The 12,721-nt window shown below is 46.7% G+C and overlaps 1 protein-coding gene across 1 annotated transcript in view; it reads left to right on the forward strand.

The window, feature by feature from the left end:
- Positions 1-739: 739 nt before the first annotated feature.
- The window catches only part of VAPB (VAMP associated protein B and C), a 51,871-nt gene continuing 39,889 nt past the window's right edge, over positions 740-12,721 (forward strand). Inside the window, exon 1 of the mRNA XM_044299908.1 lies at positions 740-942. Coding sequence (XP_044155843.1) covers positions 885-942 — 58 coding nt within the window. The 5' untranslated portion in view covers positions 740-884. The remainder of the gene's footprint in view (positions 943-12,721) is intronic.

Here is a 12,721-nt window from a genome sequence, read left to right on the forward strand (position 1 = left end):
GAAATGCGGATGTGGAGAGCACATAGTGTGCTCTCTGCATCCATTCCGTCCCCATAGAGAATAAATGGGTCCGCATCTGATCCGCAATTTGTGAATGGAGCCTAAAACGGATCCGTTTTTTTTTCCGGTAGTACCCTAACTACATCTGTTTCTTCCCATTGAAGTGAATGGGACGGAAAAGCTGTAATGAGACCCGCTCGCCGCTGCGAAGTCGACAGCCAGCAGGTAAGCAGTGAAGAGAACGCAGGGCTCCCACAAATGCTGCAATCTCTTCAGAATGCTGATCAGCAGGGGTGGCGGGAGGATAGGTCATCGGTATAGGAAACTGGACAATTCCTTTAAGGATTGCTATCATCCGAAACGCGTAAGCCAGTTCTAGTCTGCTGTATTTTGTACTGCGTTTTATGGGACCGCTTAGCCTTGCTGGATTTTTCTAGAGCAGTGTCATAGCTCCATTCTTCATCCTTCTAGCCAATGATCCTCCCATAAACATAAGATACTGGCCACCCTAACAGTGCCCTGAATACAACTCTTCAGAATTGAGGGCTACCCTGTGTAAACACGTCCATGAGGACGGCAGCCGGTGTATCTACGTATTTCCAGGGCAGGGTGCTGCTATCTGTGTGGATGTGAGTCACACGGCTTTTGCCCTGCGTGTCCCCTGCAGCCGGCCCCCCTCTTCCTCCTCCTCCTTCCCTCCCCTTCTCCCGAGCATGCGCGGCGGCTGAACCGTTGCACTGGGCCTTGCAGTGCGTGACGTCAGCAGCCTCCGCCCTCCGCCGCTTTGCTGCATCACCAGCTCCTGCACTGCTCACTGCACAGGCCCGAGCACCCCCTGACCGCTGCATGCACTGCCCCTTCCCGGAGAGCACCCAGGAGGAGACATGGCCAAATCCGAGCAGGTCCTTGTCCTGGAGCCTCAGCATGAGCTCAAATTCAAAGGTGAGGAGCCCTGGGGCGGCGTCCGCCCGGCGACATAGGGGGTGGGGGTACCCCTGGGGTGCAGGGAGAGGGACGGGCGGCATGTGGCTTCCCCGCCCATGGGGGGATTGCACAATATTAGGGGGCGCTGGTGGCGTGTATTCTGTCTGTGTCCTCGTGTATTATACCGTAGTGGGGTGAGGTTTTATGTATATGCTACATACATATGTGATTCACCTCGGCATTGTGCTGCCTGCTGTATGGGAGCTGCTCATACACATATATGTGTAATATATATATATATATTCTATACATCTACCCAGAGAATGCCAGCTCATGGCGAGATCGTCCTACCTGCCCCTGTGACCCCCTGACGTCCAGGTGTGGGCCCCTGGCACCCTGTGATCAGCGGTATATTATACCCTGGTGTATGGATTACATGATCTGCTATATGGAAGCCTAGCCGTCACCTGATGTATAGGGTGCCTCTGTGTGCATTACATCTGCAGAGCAGACACCTGATAGCGGAGGAGGCTGCGGCCTCTGTACCTTACATTGGGACACTCGGCCTGCTTCCCATTCCCATAGTACTGGGTTCATTCCCAGCCCTTACTACGGCGACAGCAGACAATAAACCCACAGGCTCTGGTATGAAAAGCCGTGATTCGTGCGTCTCCCATCCGAGGATCAGCGGTGCTATATATATCAGTCGTACAAGTCTGGGAATCCCTGCTGCGTTCCCATACACAAGGGCCCCTGGGCCCCCCTATCTAATCCACAGTATGAGGACCCGCGGCATATCCCCTGTGTATAGGAACGCAGTAGGGATTCCATCCCAGGCTTCTGCATCAGTTCTCCAGCTGCTGGGACGTGTAGTACTACGACGGGAAGGGACGTCACCAAGCATTCATCCACTAGCAATGTGGAGTGCAATATAGTATTCCCAGTTTGGGCAAGAAAGTAATTTTTTTTTGTGTCGCCCCGGGTACCTGAGGTATAAAATATTTGCAGACCCAAATGCAACTCTTCATGTCAAGTTCAGTCAGATGTCCCTTTCCAGGAAAGCTGGGTGGCACCTGACACGGCTGCCCTTCAGGCAGTGAAAGGGGGCCCGAATGCTGGACGCCCACTTGCCATTATGCGGTGATGTAGCTGGTAGTCATGTATCCCAGTAGGAGGTGACAACCACTATAGAAGATGGGATGGTGGCCGCAGAAGTTGTCAGCCAAGAAATGGCTGAATAGGATTCCTAAAAGGAACACTTCGTGCGAAACGAATGCGCTGCGTTGTGCAGGGCCTGAGGGGGCGAATCGTGACACAGGGATTTATAGATCACAAGGCCTGTTCTACACTGCTGTAATATGAGCACGTTTTTTAACCTCTGTATTACAAGCTCACAGCCCCCACCGTAGCCATGTAGAACTTAAAAATTTTACGTCCATAATATGGAAACTAAAATTTGGCCATCTGTAACTGACTTTTTGAATCCCTGTGTCATGCTCCGCCCTCTCAGGCGTAGCACATTGGGTTAGATTTGATTGGAACGCCCCCTTTTTAATGCAGTTTTTCACAAACTTTTTTTCTTCATTACCCAAAATTGTTTATAAAAAAAAAACAGTTTAACCTTTATTTATTAACCCTTATTTACCTGATTGCTCGGTTTGGGAAACACTGCTTGCTTTAAGGGTAAGTTCACACTTGAGCGTTTAACGCGCTGTAAAACGCGCAACACATGAAAACCAATGCTTCCCTATGGGTCTGGTTCACATTTTCGCATTTTACAGCGCGTTTGAACGCGCTGTAAAACGCCCGACGCTCAAACAAGTACAGGAGCTTTTTTTGGCGCGTTTGACGCGCGTTTGGGCCATAGACTCTTTGGACAACACTGCTGTCAATCACCCAAACGCGCATCAAACGCTCGTTTACTATTACAAAAAACGCACATAAAAACACGCGACAAAAACGCGCATAGAAACGCGCGTTTGCGAAACGCTCATGTGTGAAACCAGGGTAAGGGGTTGGCTACTTTCTGGTTACTGTTGACCAGTGTGTATGTAAAATGATTATATGGCTCCTACCAATATAGTCTTTGTTGAAATTCTGCTCCATTTTCTATATTTCAAAAAGAACGTCCCCTTGTTACACAGAGGGCCTGTCCATAAAATGGCTGCTGATGGAGGGTCATGTGACCAGGCAAATCACTCCCTTCCAATACATTGACACTGTCATCCGCACTTGCACTGTTGGGAGATTTGTGCAGGTGCAGTGCGTTTGAATGCAGGAGGCTGATGATGTGTCTGGTCACATGACCCTCCATCAGCAGCCATCTTATGGACAGGACCTCTATAGGGACAGCACTGAAGATTTGCCGAACAAGGGGACATACCTTATGAAATAGAGCAAACGGCACAGAATATCTGCAAAGGCTGTATTAGTAAGTGCCATATGGTCATGTTACATGCACATTTGGCAACATAGCCAGAAAGTGGACAACCCCTCTAAATGAAGCTCTCTAGGGTCTTCCTTTGCCCGTTTGTGTTAGTGAGGTCATTGTTTTACTGGCCACTCTGTAGGTCCCCGGTTACATTATGTGTCCACAGCCTGACTACCTGAGCTCTACAGCATCTGCAGTGTCAGCCGGGAGTCAGTCCCTCTGTGCAAGTCTCTGAGACTCCGGTGCACACAGTGGACGCTATAGTGTTCAGGTAGTCAGAATGGAGCTCACAGTAAGGGTCCATTCACACGTCTGCAATTCTGTTCCGCATTTTGCAGAACGTAATTGCGGACCCATTCATTTCTATGGGGCTGCATGATGTGTTGTCCGGATCCGGAAATTCCGTACTTCCGGGTCCGCAATTCGGTTCCCGAAAAGAAAAAATATAACATGTCCTATTCTTGTCCGCAATTGCAGACAAGATCGGGCATTTTCTAATATAGTTCCGGCTATGTGCGGTCCGCAAAATGCGGAACGCACTCTGATCCATGGATCTGCAAAACACATACGGATGTGTGAATGGACCCTAAGATGGGGGTTACCTGCAATACCATTTACAGACCGAAAAGAGAAAAAATTCCTGGAGTGACTTGACAGAAGAGGATATCTCAAGGACGTGTGTTTACTGTTAATTTTCATTTCTATGCAGTGATTGCCCCCCCTTTGTCATCGGCACGTCACTTCTGGTTGTCGGTATCATACAGCGGGCACTGAGATGCCGCTGTCATGTAAGCCTTTGTACCCGCCTGGCTTGTGCTTTTATCAGTGAAGTGTCCTCTGCCCCTGATGTTACATCAGATTCCATTACTGAGGTAGAGTCAAAGTGCTTTGCAAATTGAGCCAGCGTCTCATGGGGGCAATGGTTTCTGCTGCTCAGGAAGATGAGAACGTACAGTGTACACGAATATACTGCACACATGTATATACAGTCTGTATACTGTATGTACGTGAATAGATAGACAGACAGTGTACACTATATATTCTATGTACGTGAAGTGTAGGAAATCCCATTGGCAGCTATGGCCACCATTACTTTAAGTTTTTTTTTTTTTTTTATATCCCTAGGCAGAGCAACATGGAGCCTTTGCACATGCGTATTATAAAGCTGCGGGTGCTCTATGCGTTGCCGTATGGCGCTGTAGTATGGGATTGTTCACACCCTCCTCAATATGGTGTCCAGGGGAGCAGGACTCGCAGAGTGCCTTTTAGAAATCTATAGGTTCTGTATCGGGGCCTACTGTGTCCTCCGTGTAGCCCCATTTTATGGGGGTGTTGCCTATGAAACGCCACCTCAGATTCTGAAGGAATAATGGCAAATCGATGACAGCCTAATAGAATGATATGTGCTGTTATTACCTCATGGACATACATGACAGGGATTATGCCACAGATTGGGCGGTACATTATGGCTCCCCTCCTCAGGGACTGGTTGTGGCCATATATTTTATTATACTCCCGCTATGGCTTCCATTTTGTGCTATTAGGACTTCAGAGCAAGCTCTCTCCATATTTTACCTTTTTACAGATTTCTGTGAATTTTCTACCATTGGTAATGGCCAGTCTTTTAGACCATGTTTTAAAGGGATATTCCAGGATATTATTATTGATGGCCTGTCCCCATGATAGTATCTGACTGCCGAGGTCCGACACCCTTTACCACCTCCGATCACCTGTTCTGCAGTAGCTTTGGCGCTGGAACTACATGGCTCAGTTCATGGAGGCAAATGACACCACTCTTCCTCCACCATATTGTGTTTAAGATAAATAAAAACACTGACAACTTTTTCTTAATGGAATAGAAATAGCCGAAGTGCTTTATTAAGAGTAACCAAGATTAAAACCAATAAATAATTTAATAAATTAATTAATAATCATAACCATAACAATAAATACCAATTTAAAACCATCCACATAGACCAAGATCCTCTCAGCATCAGCTGAGCGATACAGCCCCTCTAACAAATTACAGCGACAGATGGCACAAAATTAAAGGGAGGGCGGGCGCTGTCCAGATCCGCGGCGACTGCCCTGAGGTAGCGGCGAACCTGGGAATATAAAGGGGACAAATTTCCCACCTTGCGGGCAGGGACAAATCACAGAGCTGGAAATCTCCCCCAGCAACAGGGCAGCAACCAATTAGAAGCTCCTCTTCAGTTGCCATACAGAATCTCCAACATAAACAAAACCAGCTCCAACCGGATTCTTCTTCTTTGAGGTAAATTTACCTGTAAAATAAGAGCGGGAAAAAGAAAGGGGGGGGGGGGGCAGAGAACACATACTGCCTAGTAACTGACATAAAATATGGGGGTCATTGCCCCCGTGTGTCCCCCAAGCTAATCGCTCTGGTGGGCCCTCACATTTTGTAGTGGATCAATCTTTTTTTTCTGCTGCGCTGCTTCCATTGTAGTGACTGGGAGCAGCGCTGCAGTAACGGATGGAGCTGTGTTGTTCCGGTGCTGCGGCTACCCTGAAACAGCTGATTGTTGCACCCTTGCTAATCAGATATTGGTGGTCTGTCATGAGGTATACCCCTTTAAGGTTGCATGAGAGTGTAGTCTAAATACCACTATGACTGTAGCCAGAGCTCCTGCCATATTTGTGCCATAGTTCTCAGTGGGACCAGCTGCTTCCTGATCCCACAGGGAGTGGAGCAGCAGAGGGTCCGCTGACAAGTGAGTGCTTTTTTTTCCTATTTAGGGCCACAGCTTCAAGGCCGGACAACTCCTTTAATTTGGCACATTTAAAATGCACACAACTGTCTTTTTGGTCCACATCCAATACGCATGTTGGATGCAGATCCATTCATTTCAATGGGGCCGCAAAAGATCCGGACAGAATACCATGTGCTGGCCGCATCCGTATGTCCGTTTTTCCACGGCCCCTCAAAAAAAGACAAGAATATGCATGGCTAACATAGCCCGGGACGTGCGGAAGGGAAAAAATGTGCCATGCACACGACCGGTGTCTATGTTTTGTGAACTGCAAAATGGATACGGTTGTGTGCATGGGGCCTAATAAGACCAGATGGGTGCTGGATTATCAGATAGTTTGGATTTTTGGTTGTCAGTAGTGTATAGAATGAGGTTTTTTTTTCATTTCCTCATTTTGTTGGCATGTGGTTTTTTTTTTTTGTTTTGTTTTCTGTAATAAAAGTCAGAATGTGACCTCCTGACAATATTAGTGTATCATGGGTCGTTATAACTCGGTTCCATTGCTTGGCTTTGTCTCATTCTAGGACGACTCGAACGAAAGACCATTGGCTGTAGTCTCATGCGGCAATGATTGGCCATATATGTGGATGAATGATCATCATTGCGATCATTCATCCACTTAGTTTTTTTTGTCTGCAGCATAGCCCTGTTTACACAAGGTGATGTACTGCTGGCGGACAGTGGTTTTAGGTGCTAACTTGATTGTCAGGTGATCGTCCGCACCTTTACACTTGACAATTATCGGGAATGGCTTTACGCTGAACATGCAGTGTGTTTTCACTACTCTAGGGAGACGAGACGCCCCTGGAAGATCTAATCTCTTCATGTAACTGGATTGATGAGTGCAGGTTTTTGCTGTAGAGATGATATACTGTGAGAATGTATACGTTCTACTACATTCAGAGCCTGATGGAAACACATGCCACCATAGGTCTATGAGCTGGCATATGTTACAGCCTTCCTGTAATCCTCCTCCTGATGTTTACCTTCTACGCAGCACAGTGTGAACAGAGCCTTAGTCTGCATAGTCACACAGGACTGATTCCCCTGGAAACTATGCATTAAAGGGGTTTTCTGAGAGATATATATATATATATATATTTTTTTTTCTGATGATCGGTGGGAGTCTGACACCCAGGACCCCCGCCGATCAGCTGTTTGAGAGGCGGCGCACCTTCTTGCAGCTTTTGCCTAGGCTTTGTGACCTCGGTGCAGCTCAGCCCCATTGAAGTGAATCTGCTACTGTGAGAGCCACTGCCCTCTGAAACAGCTGATCAGCGGGGGTCCCAGGTTTCTGACCCCCACTGATCAGCTACTGATGACCTAATCAGAGGATAGGTCATCAGTAAAAATCTCAGAAAACCCTTTTTTTTTTTTTAAACAAATTTTTCTTTATTTTATTCAAAATAAATTCTCTTACATAGCATCTTCACTGCATGTCGCAGATCATTGAATAAAAAATACTGTTTACAATGAAAGATATCAGTAATACTGTGAAAACAGCACAATAGTATAATCAGAAAGATACATGCCTTGCAGAGAAAAAGAAAATCATAAGTAAAAATATAACATTTAACATCCCCCCCACCCCAGCTCAAGGATGTCTGACCCTTCGACCCCCCCTTTCTTACTGTATTGTCAGTACAGCATTTTACACAAAATATGATGGTGTATTATACCTTCCCTAGTGTCTTATATATAATCTCCCTATGCTCCCATTCAATACCGCCTTTGAATACCACTCCGTATATTTAAAGGATGCCATCAGCTCTCCGACATCCCCCCGTGAGAGGTGTTTTTCAATAAAGGTTTGTCATTTACGAAAGAAACCCCCCGTCTTTTTCTTTTTGGTGTTCCGTGTCCAATTTGTCGATATACATAAAATGGGACATCTGGGAAATCAGTTCACCAACTTGAGGGACACTTGGTTTAAGCCAGTTGTTTAAAAGGCCTCGGAGAGATGTCAGAAAAGCAACCTCCACTATCAACTTGGGTTTAGAGGTTTCATCGAATATATGGAAAAGGAGTGTCTCAGGACTATAAGACAAAGTGTCCCCCCACGTTCTCTTGATCCAATCATTCACCTCCTTCCAGAAAGTTTGGACATGTGAACACTCCCACACACAATGTAGCAGATCTGCTCGGTCTGCATCGCATTTCGGGCATTTAGTCAAGTAATCCGTTTTAGGATCTTTTCTTAAAATGTTAAATGCATAGATCGCTGACTGTATAAGGCGAAAGTGTGATTCTCTCCATTTTTCACAGGGCACTGCCTTAAGAAAACCCTTTTAATGTTGTTTTATTTGAGAGCTCATCCATTTGATGGCTTGGGTGTGAAATATGGGCCATATAAATAGATTGCCCAGCAGTGCGGGATTATTATAGACATGTGGGCATCTTGTGCACTTCTCAGGAAGATCCCCACTTCATGTGCAGCTGTCATTTACAGCTGTTACCTGGACCGGGTTGATACTGTGTAGCCTCAGCACTGGTATATGAATGGACTGTAGGGATGGTGCACTAGGCTCAGTGGCATTTCACACTTCTGTAAGGAGTTGCAGGTGCCATGGTGCGGAATATTATGGCTGTGAGCAGTGCCACACTACGCGTGCAGAAGTACTAGGGACCCTCCTTCAGAGCTGACACATGAGTATACCCGATTAGGCGATGGAGAGTTGATCCAAGGAGCATTGTCTTTGCGGATATGTAGGATTGTACTCCGCTTCGCAAAATGAGTTTTTGCGGCCAGTACAAGTTTCAGTTCACTTGTTTGAAAGAGCCCTAATTTTGGAGTAAACGGGTGGTCTCATTTCAGCAAATGACATTTATCATGTAGCCACTTACTAATGTATTGTGATTGTCCATATTGCCTCCTTTCCTGCATGGATTAATTTTCCCATCACGTATACACTGCTTGTTTCCAAGGTTACGACCACCTTGCAATGCAGCCCTGGTGGTCCTGCTTGTACACTATAGGAAAAAGGTGCTGCCCTTTTTGGTGGCGGGGACCACGGGAGTGCACATAAGACCGCGCTTTTTCCTATAGTCTGCAAGCACGGCCACCGCTGATGGATTGAAGGGTGGTTATAACTATGCAAACGAGCAGAGTATAATGTGGTGGAAAAATGAATCCAGCCAGCAAAGGAAGCAATATGGACAATAACAATACATTAGTAAGTGACTTGTATTAACTTTCTCTACCTGATAAGTGCCTTTAGGGCCCATTTAGACAACCATAAGCTGCTAGTGCTGCGGATCGCAAATTGCTGTCTGCAATGCACGGGTGCTGGACGCATGAATCCCGTATGGTGGTTTGGACCCATTGACTTGAATGGGTCTGTGATACACAATATATGCCAAAAGATAGTACATGTCCTATCTTTTGCGTTGTAGAGGCACGGACACCTTGCTTCTGCTCCGTATCTTGCGGATTGTGGACCCATTCAAGTCAATGGGTCCACATCCGTGATACAGTATTCACACGCAAAGTGCCCGTATATTGCGGACCACAATGCGGGCACAGACGGCTTACGGTTGTGTGAATGGATTTTACTGTATATAGGTTGTGATGAGTCCATTTCTGTACCTTTCACTACAGTGCGCCCAGAAATTTGCTGCTGGTGCCTCATACCACGAGCAGTCTGACCTTTTACGCTGGGTTCACACCTGAGCGTTCGCGATGGAGCGCTCTGTATGCGCGATTGTATGGGCGTTTGCAATCGCGCATACAGAGACAAGCGAATGCCCATTGTCGCGCGTTCCCGGAAGTCTATGTACGGGAACGCGTGACAAGACGCCCCAAAGAAGCTCATGTACTTCTTGGGGCCTCGGGCGTTTTACAGCGCGATCGTACGCGCTGTAAAACGCCCAGGTGAGAACCATGCCGATAGGGAAACATTGGTTTCTCCTTGTTGAGCGTTTTACAGCGCGTAGGAACGCGCTGTAAAACTCTCAGGTGTGAACCCAGCGTTATAGAGCAGTGATAGTGAACCTTTTACAGACTAAGTGCCCAAACTGCAACCCAAAACTCATTATTTATCGCAGTGTGCCAACACAGCAATTTAACCTGAATACTACAGTCCAATATAGCATATCTTCCATGTACTTTATCATTTAGCTACCTACATTCAGTGTCCTGCCCATGCTGTTCATAGAGCACCCTGCGCTGATGAATGGCAGGAAAAGTCATATTGGTACACCATAAAAAACAATAAAGCCCCTCCCCCTCCATGCACATTTCTCCAGTTCAAACAGAACCAGGGCGGCCCCATGGCACATTTCTTTACTCCAGCAGTGCCAGGTGCCAGAACATGAACAGACATCTCTCTCATGACTCCCCCGCCCCCCCCCCCCCCCCTGGCAGAGTCTGGGCTGTGGCTGGCGCGGCTCACTCCTTCTTCTTCTTCTCTGCTCTGGGGGCGGAGCTGTAACAACGTCAGACAGACGCGAAGACGTGCCTGCTTGTGCGGCGGCACGCACGCTCACATGCCACCTCTCGAGTCTCTTAAAGAGGCAGGCAGAGCGGGGCTCAGAGCGGCCGCTGGCGGGGGGGGGCCCCCTCCTTTCCATAACTCCATGCACAGCTGCGCTTAGCAGTTAAAAAACTTAGCAGCGCTAGTATTGCGGGCCGGCGCTGGGGGGCCCTTGTAAGAGCCGCATTCAAGGGCCTAAAAAGCCGCTTGTGGCTCGCGAGCCGCAGTTTGCCGACCACTGGTCTAATATATACATATGGTGCACATGTCTCCAGTACAATAAGATCTCCTACGTGAGGGCACATGATGTTCCTCAGATGTTCTTGACGCTTTGTCATAAGTCAAGGATTATGGCCGCACCCATCACTATTAATAAATGCCAATTTGCCAAGGGCACAATTTCCGGCTGTATAACGCCTAAGGTATGGGGCATGTCAAAGGAGTAGTGTGACCTCTTAACAAGACGTCTGAATTCTGGCAGAGGGGCCGGATAGCAGTTAAACATTTAGCTAGTAGTCATGTTATCGGGCCTGGTGGTAGAACATAGACCTCGCCAGCGTGTACCACTTGCCAGTCTCTGTGATGGTGCTGAGTAGGAATACTTGTATTATCCTGCACCGTCTTTGAGGCATCTCAGTACAATATCGGCACAGTGCAGTTCCATCAATGGCCACCGGAGTGGCTGCCATTTTGTTTGCCGAAGCAATTTTCAAGTCCATGCAGCTTTAGGCAGCTGTGATGCCGCTGGCTTCCTTCCGGAAATTTCTTCACTTTTTAGGATCCTTTGCACTTTAAGAAAGTGAACAAACTTGAGATGGCCTTGGAGCGGTTGACATGATTTGTTGGGCGGTCCCCTTGGAAACGAGTAACAAGAGGCCTTTATTGCAAGCAATTTATCTCCTGTGCTAAGTGCTAGGTTTACAGTCTTTCCCACGCATTCTGGGAATTTTAGACATGTCCCCCTCCTTCCTAAAGCAAGCCTTTCCAAGGGGAGTTTCCATTATGGCCAGTTTTTTGGAATTCAGAAGCATAGGGGTAGATTTATCAAAACTGGCGCAAAGGAAAACTGGCTTAGTTGCCCATAGCAACCAATCAGATTCCACCTTTCATTTTTCAGAGGTCCTTTGGAAAATGAAAGGTGGAATCTGATTGGTTGCTATGGGCCACTAAGCCAGCTCTACTTTACACCAGTTTCGATAAAGCTCTCTCATAATGTTTTTTTTCTCTCCCAAAAACAGCGCCACAATCTCAGGGAACCTAATAACTATTATGGAATGTCCAAAAACAACCCTCAGAGACGACCTCTTTCAATTTTTACCTACCTACATGGCACATTCAGGTGAGCGTCTCCATTCTGGCTCATCGATGGGCTTCTTCTGTGGGGCACACGCTCTGTGACGTCCATGTGGTCTTTCATAATGCATGTTGTGTCCCACAGTTCTGTACACTGGGCGTACTATATGAAAAGTGGCACAGTAGGAGCCCATAGTGACATTAACCCCTTAGTGACAGACCGTTCTGGGCGTAACCATTTTTTTTTTTTTTTTTTTATCATCCTGTTTCAAAAGCCATTTTTTTTTTTTTTTTTTTTTTTTTTTTTTTTACAGCAGTATGAGACGTAATTTAAATTTTTTTTTTGACGGTTTTTATAATGCAGGATCATTATAATAACTTTAATTCTCTGGATCAGTACCATTACAGCAATTCCAAATTTATCTTGGAACTGTTTGCATAGACACGAAGCAGAACTTCACCTGTGTCGATCGGAGGCTCCGTTCCCTTGTTTCTAATATCAAATTGAATGTCAGCATCCCCATTGCTCTCGTTGCACCCAAACTCTGCTTTTTCTGTTGCCAGCCCCTTCACTGCTTTGCCACTGCCTGCCCCTGTCGATCAACTTTTTTTTTGCCTTGATTACTCACATAATACAGTGCAGTACTTTTGTATTGCAGTGTATTATGCTTGTTTTTTTAGGTCCTAATAGGCACTTGGATACCGGTCACTATTGACTACAGTACCTACACGGTTAATTATTGAAAGTTCCTCTTGTCCTAGCTTTTAGCCTGGAACCTCAGCCTGCACAGGATGTCCTTGCCCTAGCCTAAAGCCACTTAGTGATCACT

Source organism: Bufo gargarizans, chromosome 6, assembly GCF_014858855.1.
Source record: "Bufo gargarizans isolate SCDJY-AF-19 chromosome 6, ASM1485885v1, whole genome shotgun sequence".
NCBI classification, from domain to species: Eukaryota; Metazoa; Chordata; class Amphibia; order Anura; family Bufonidae; genus Bufo; species Bufo gargarizans.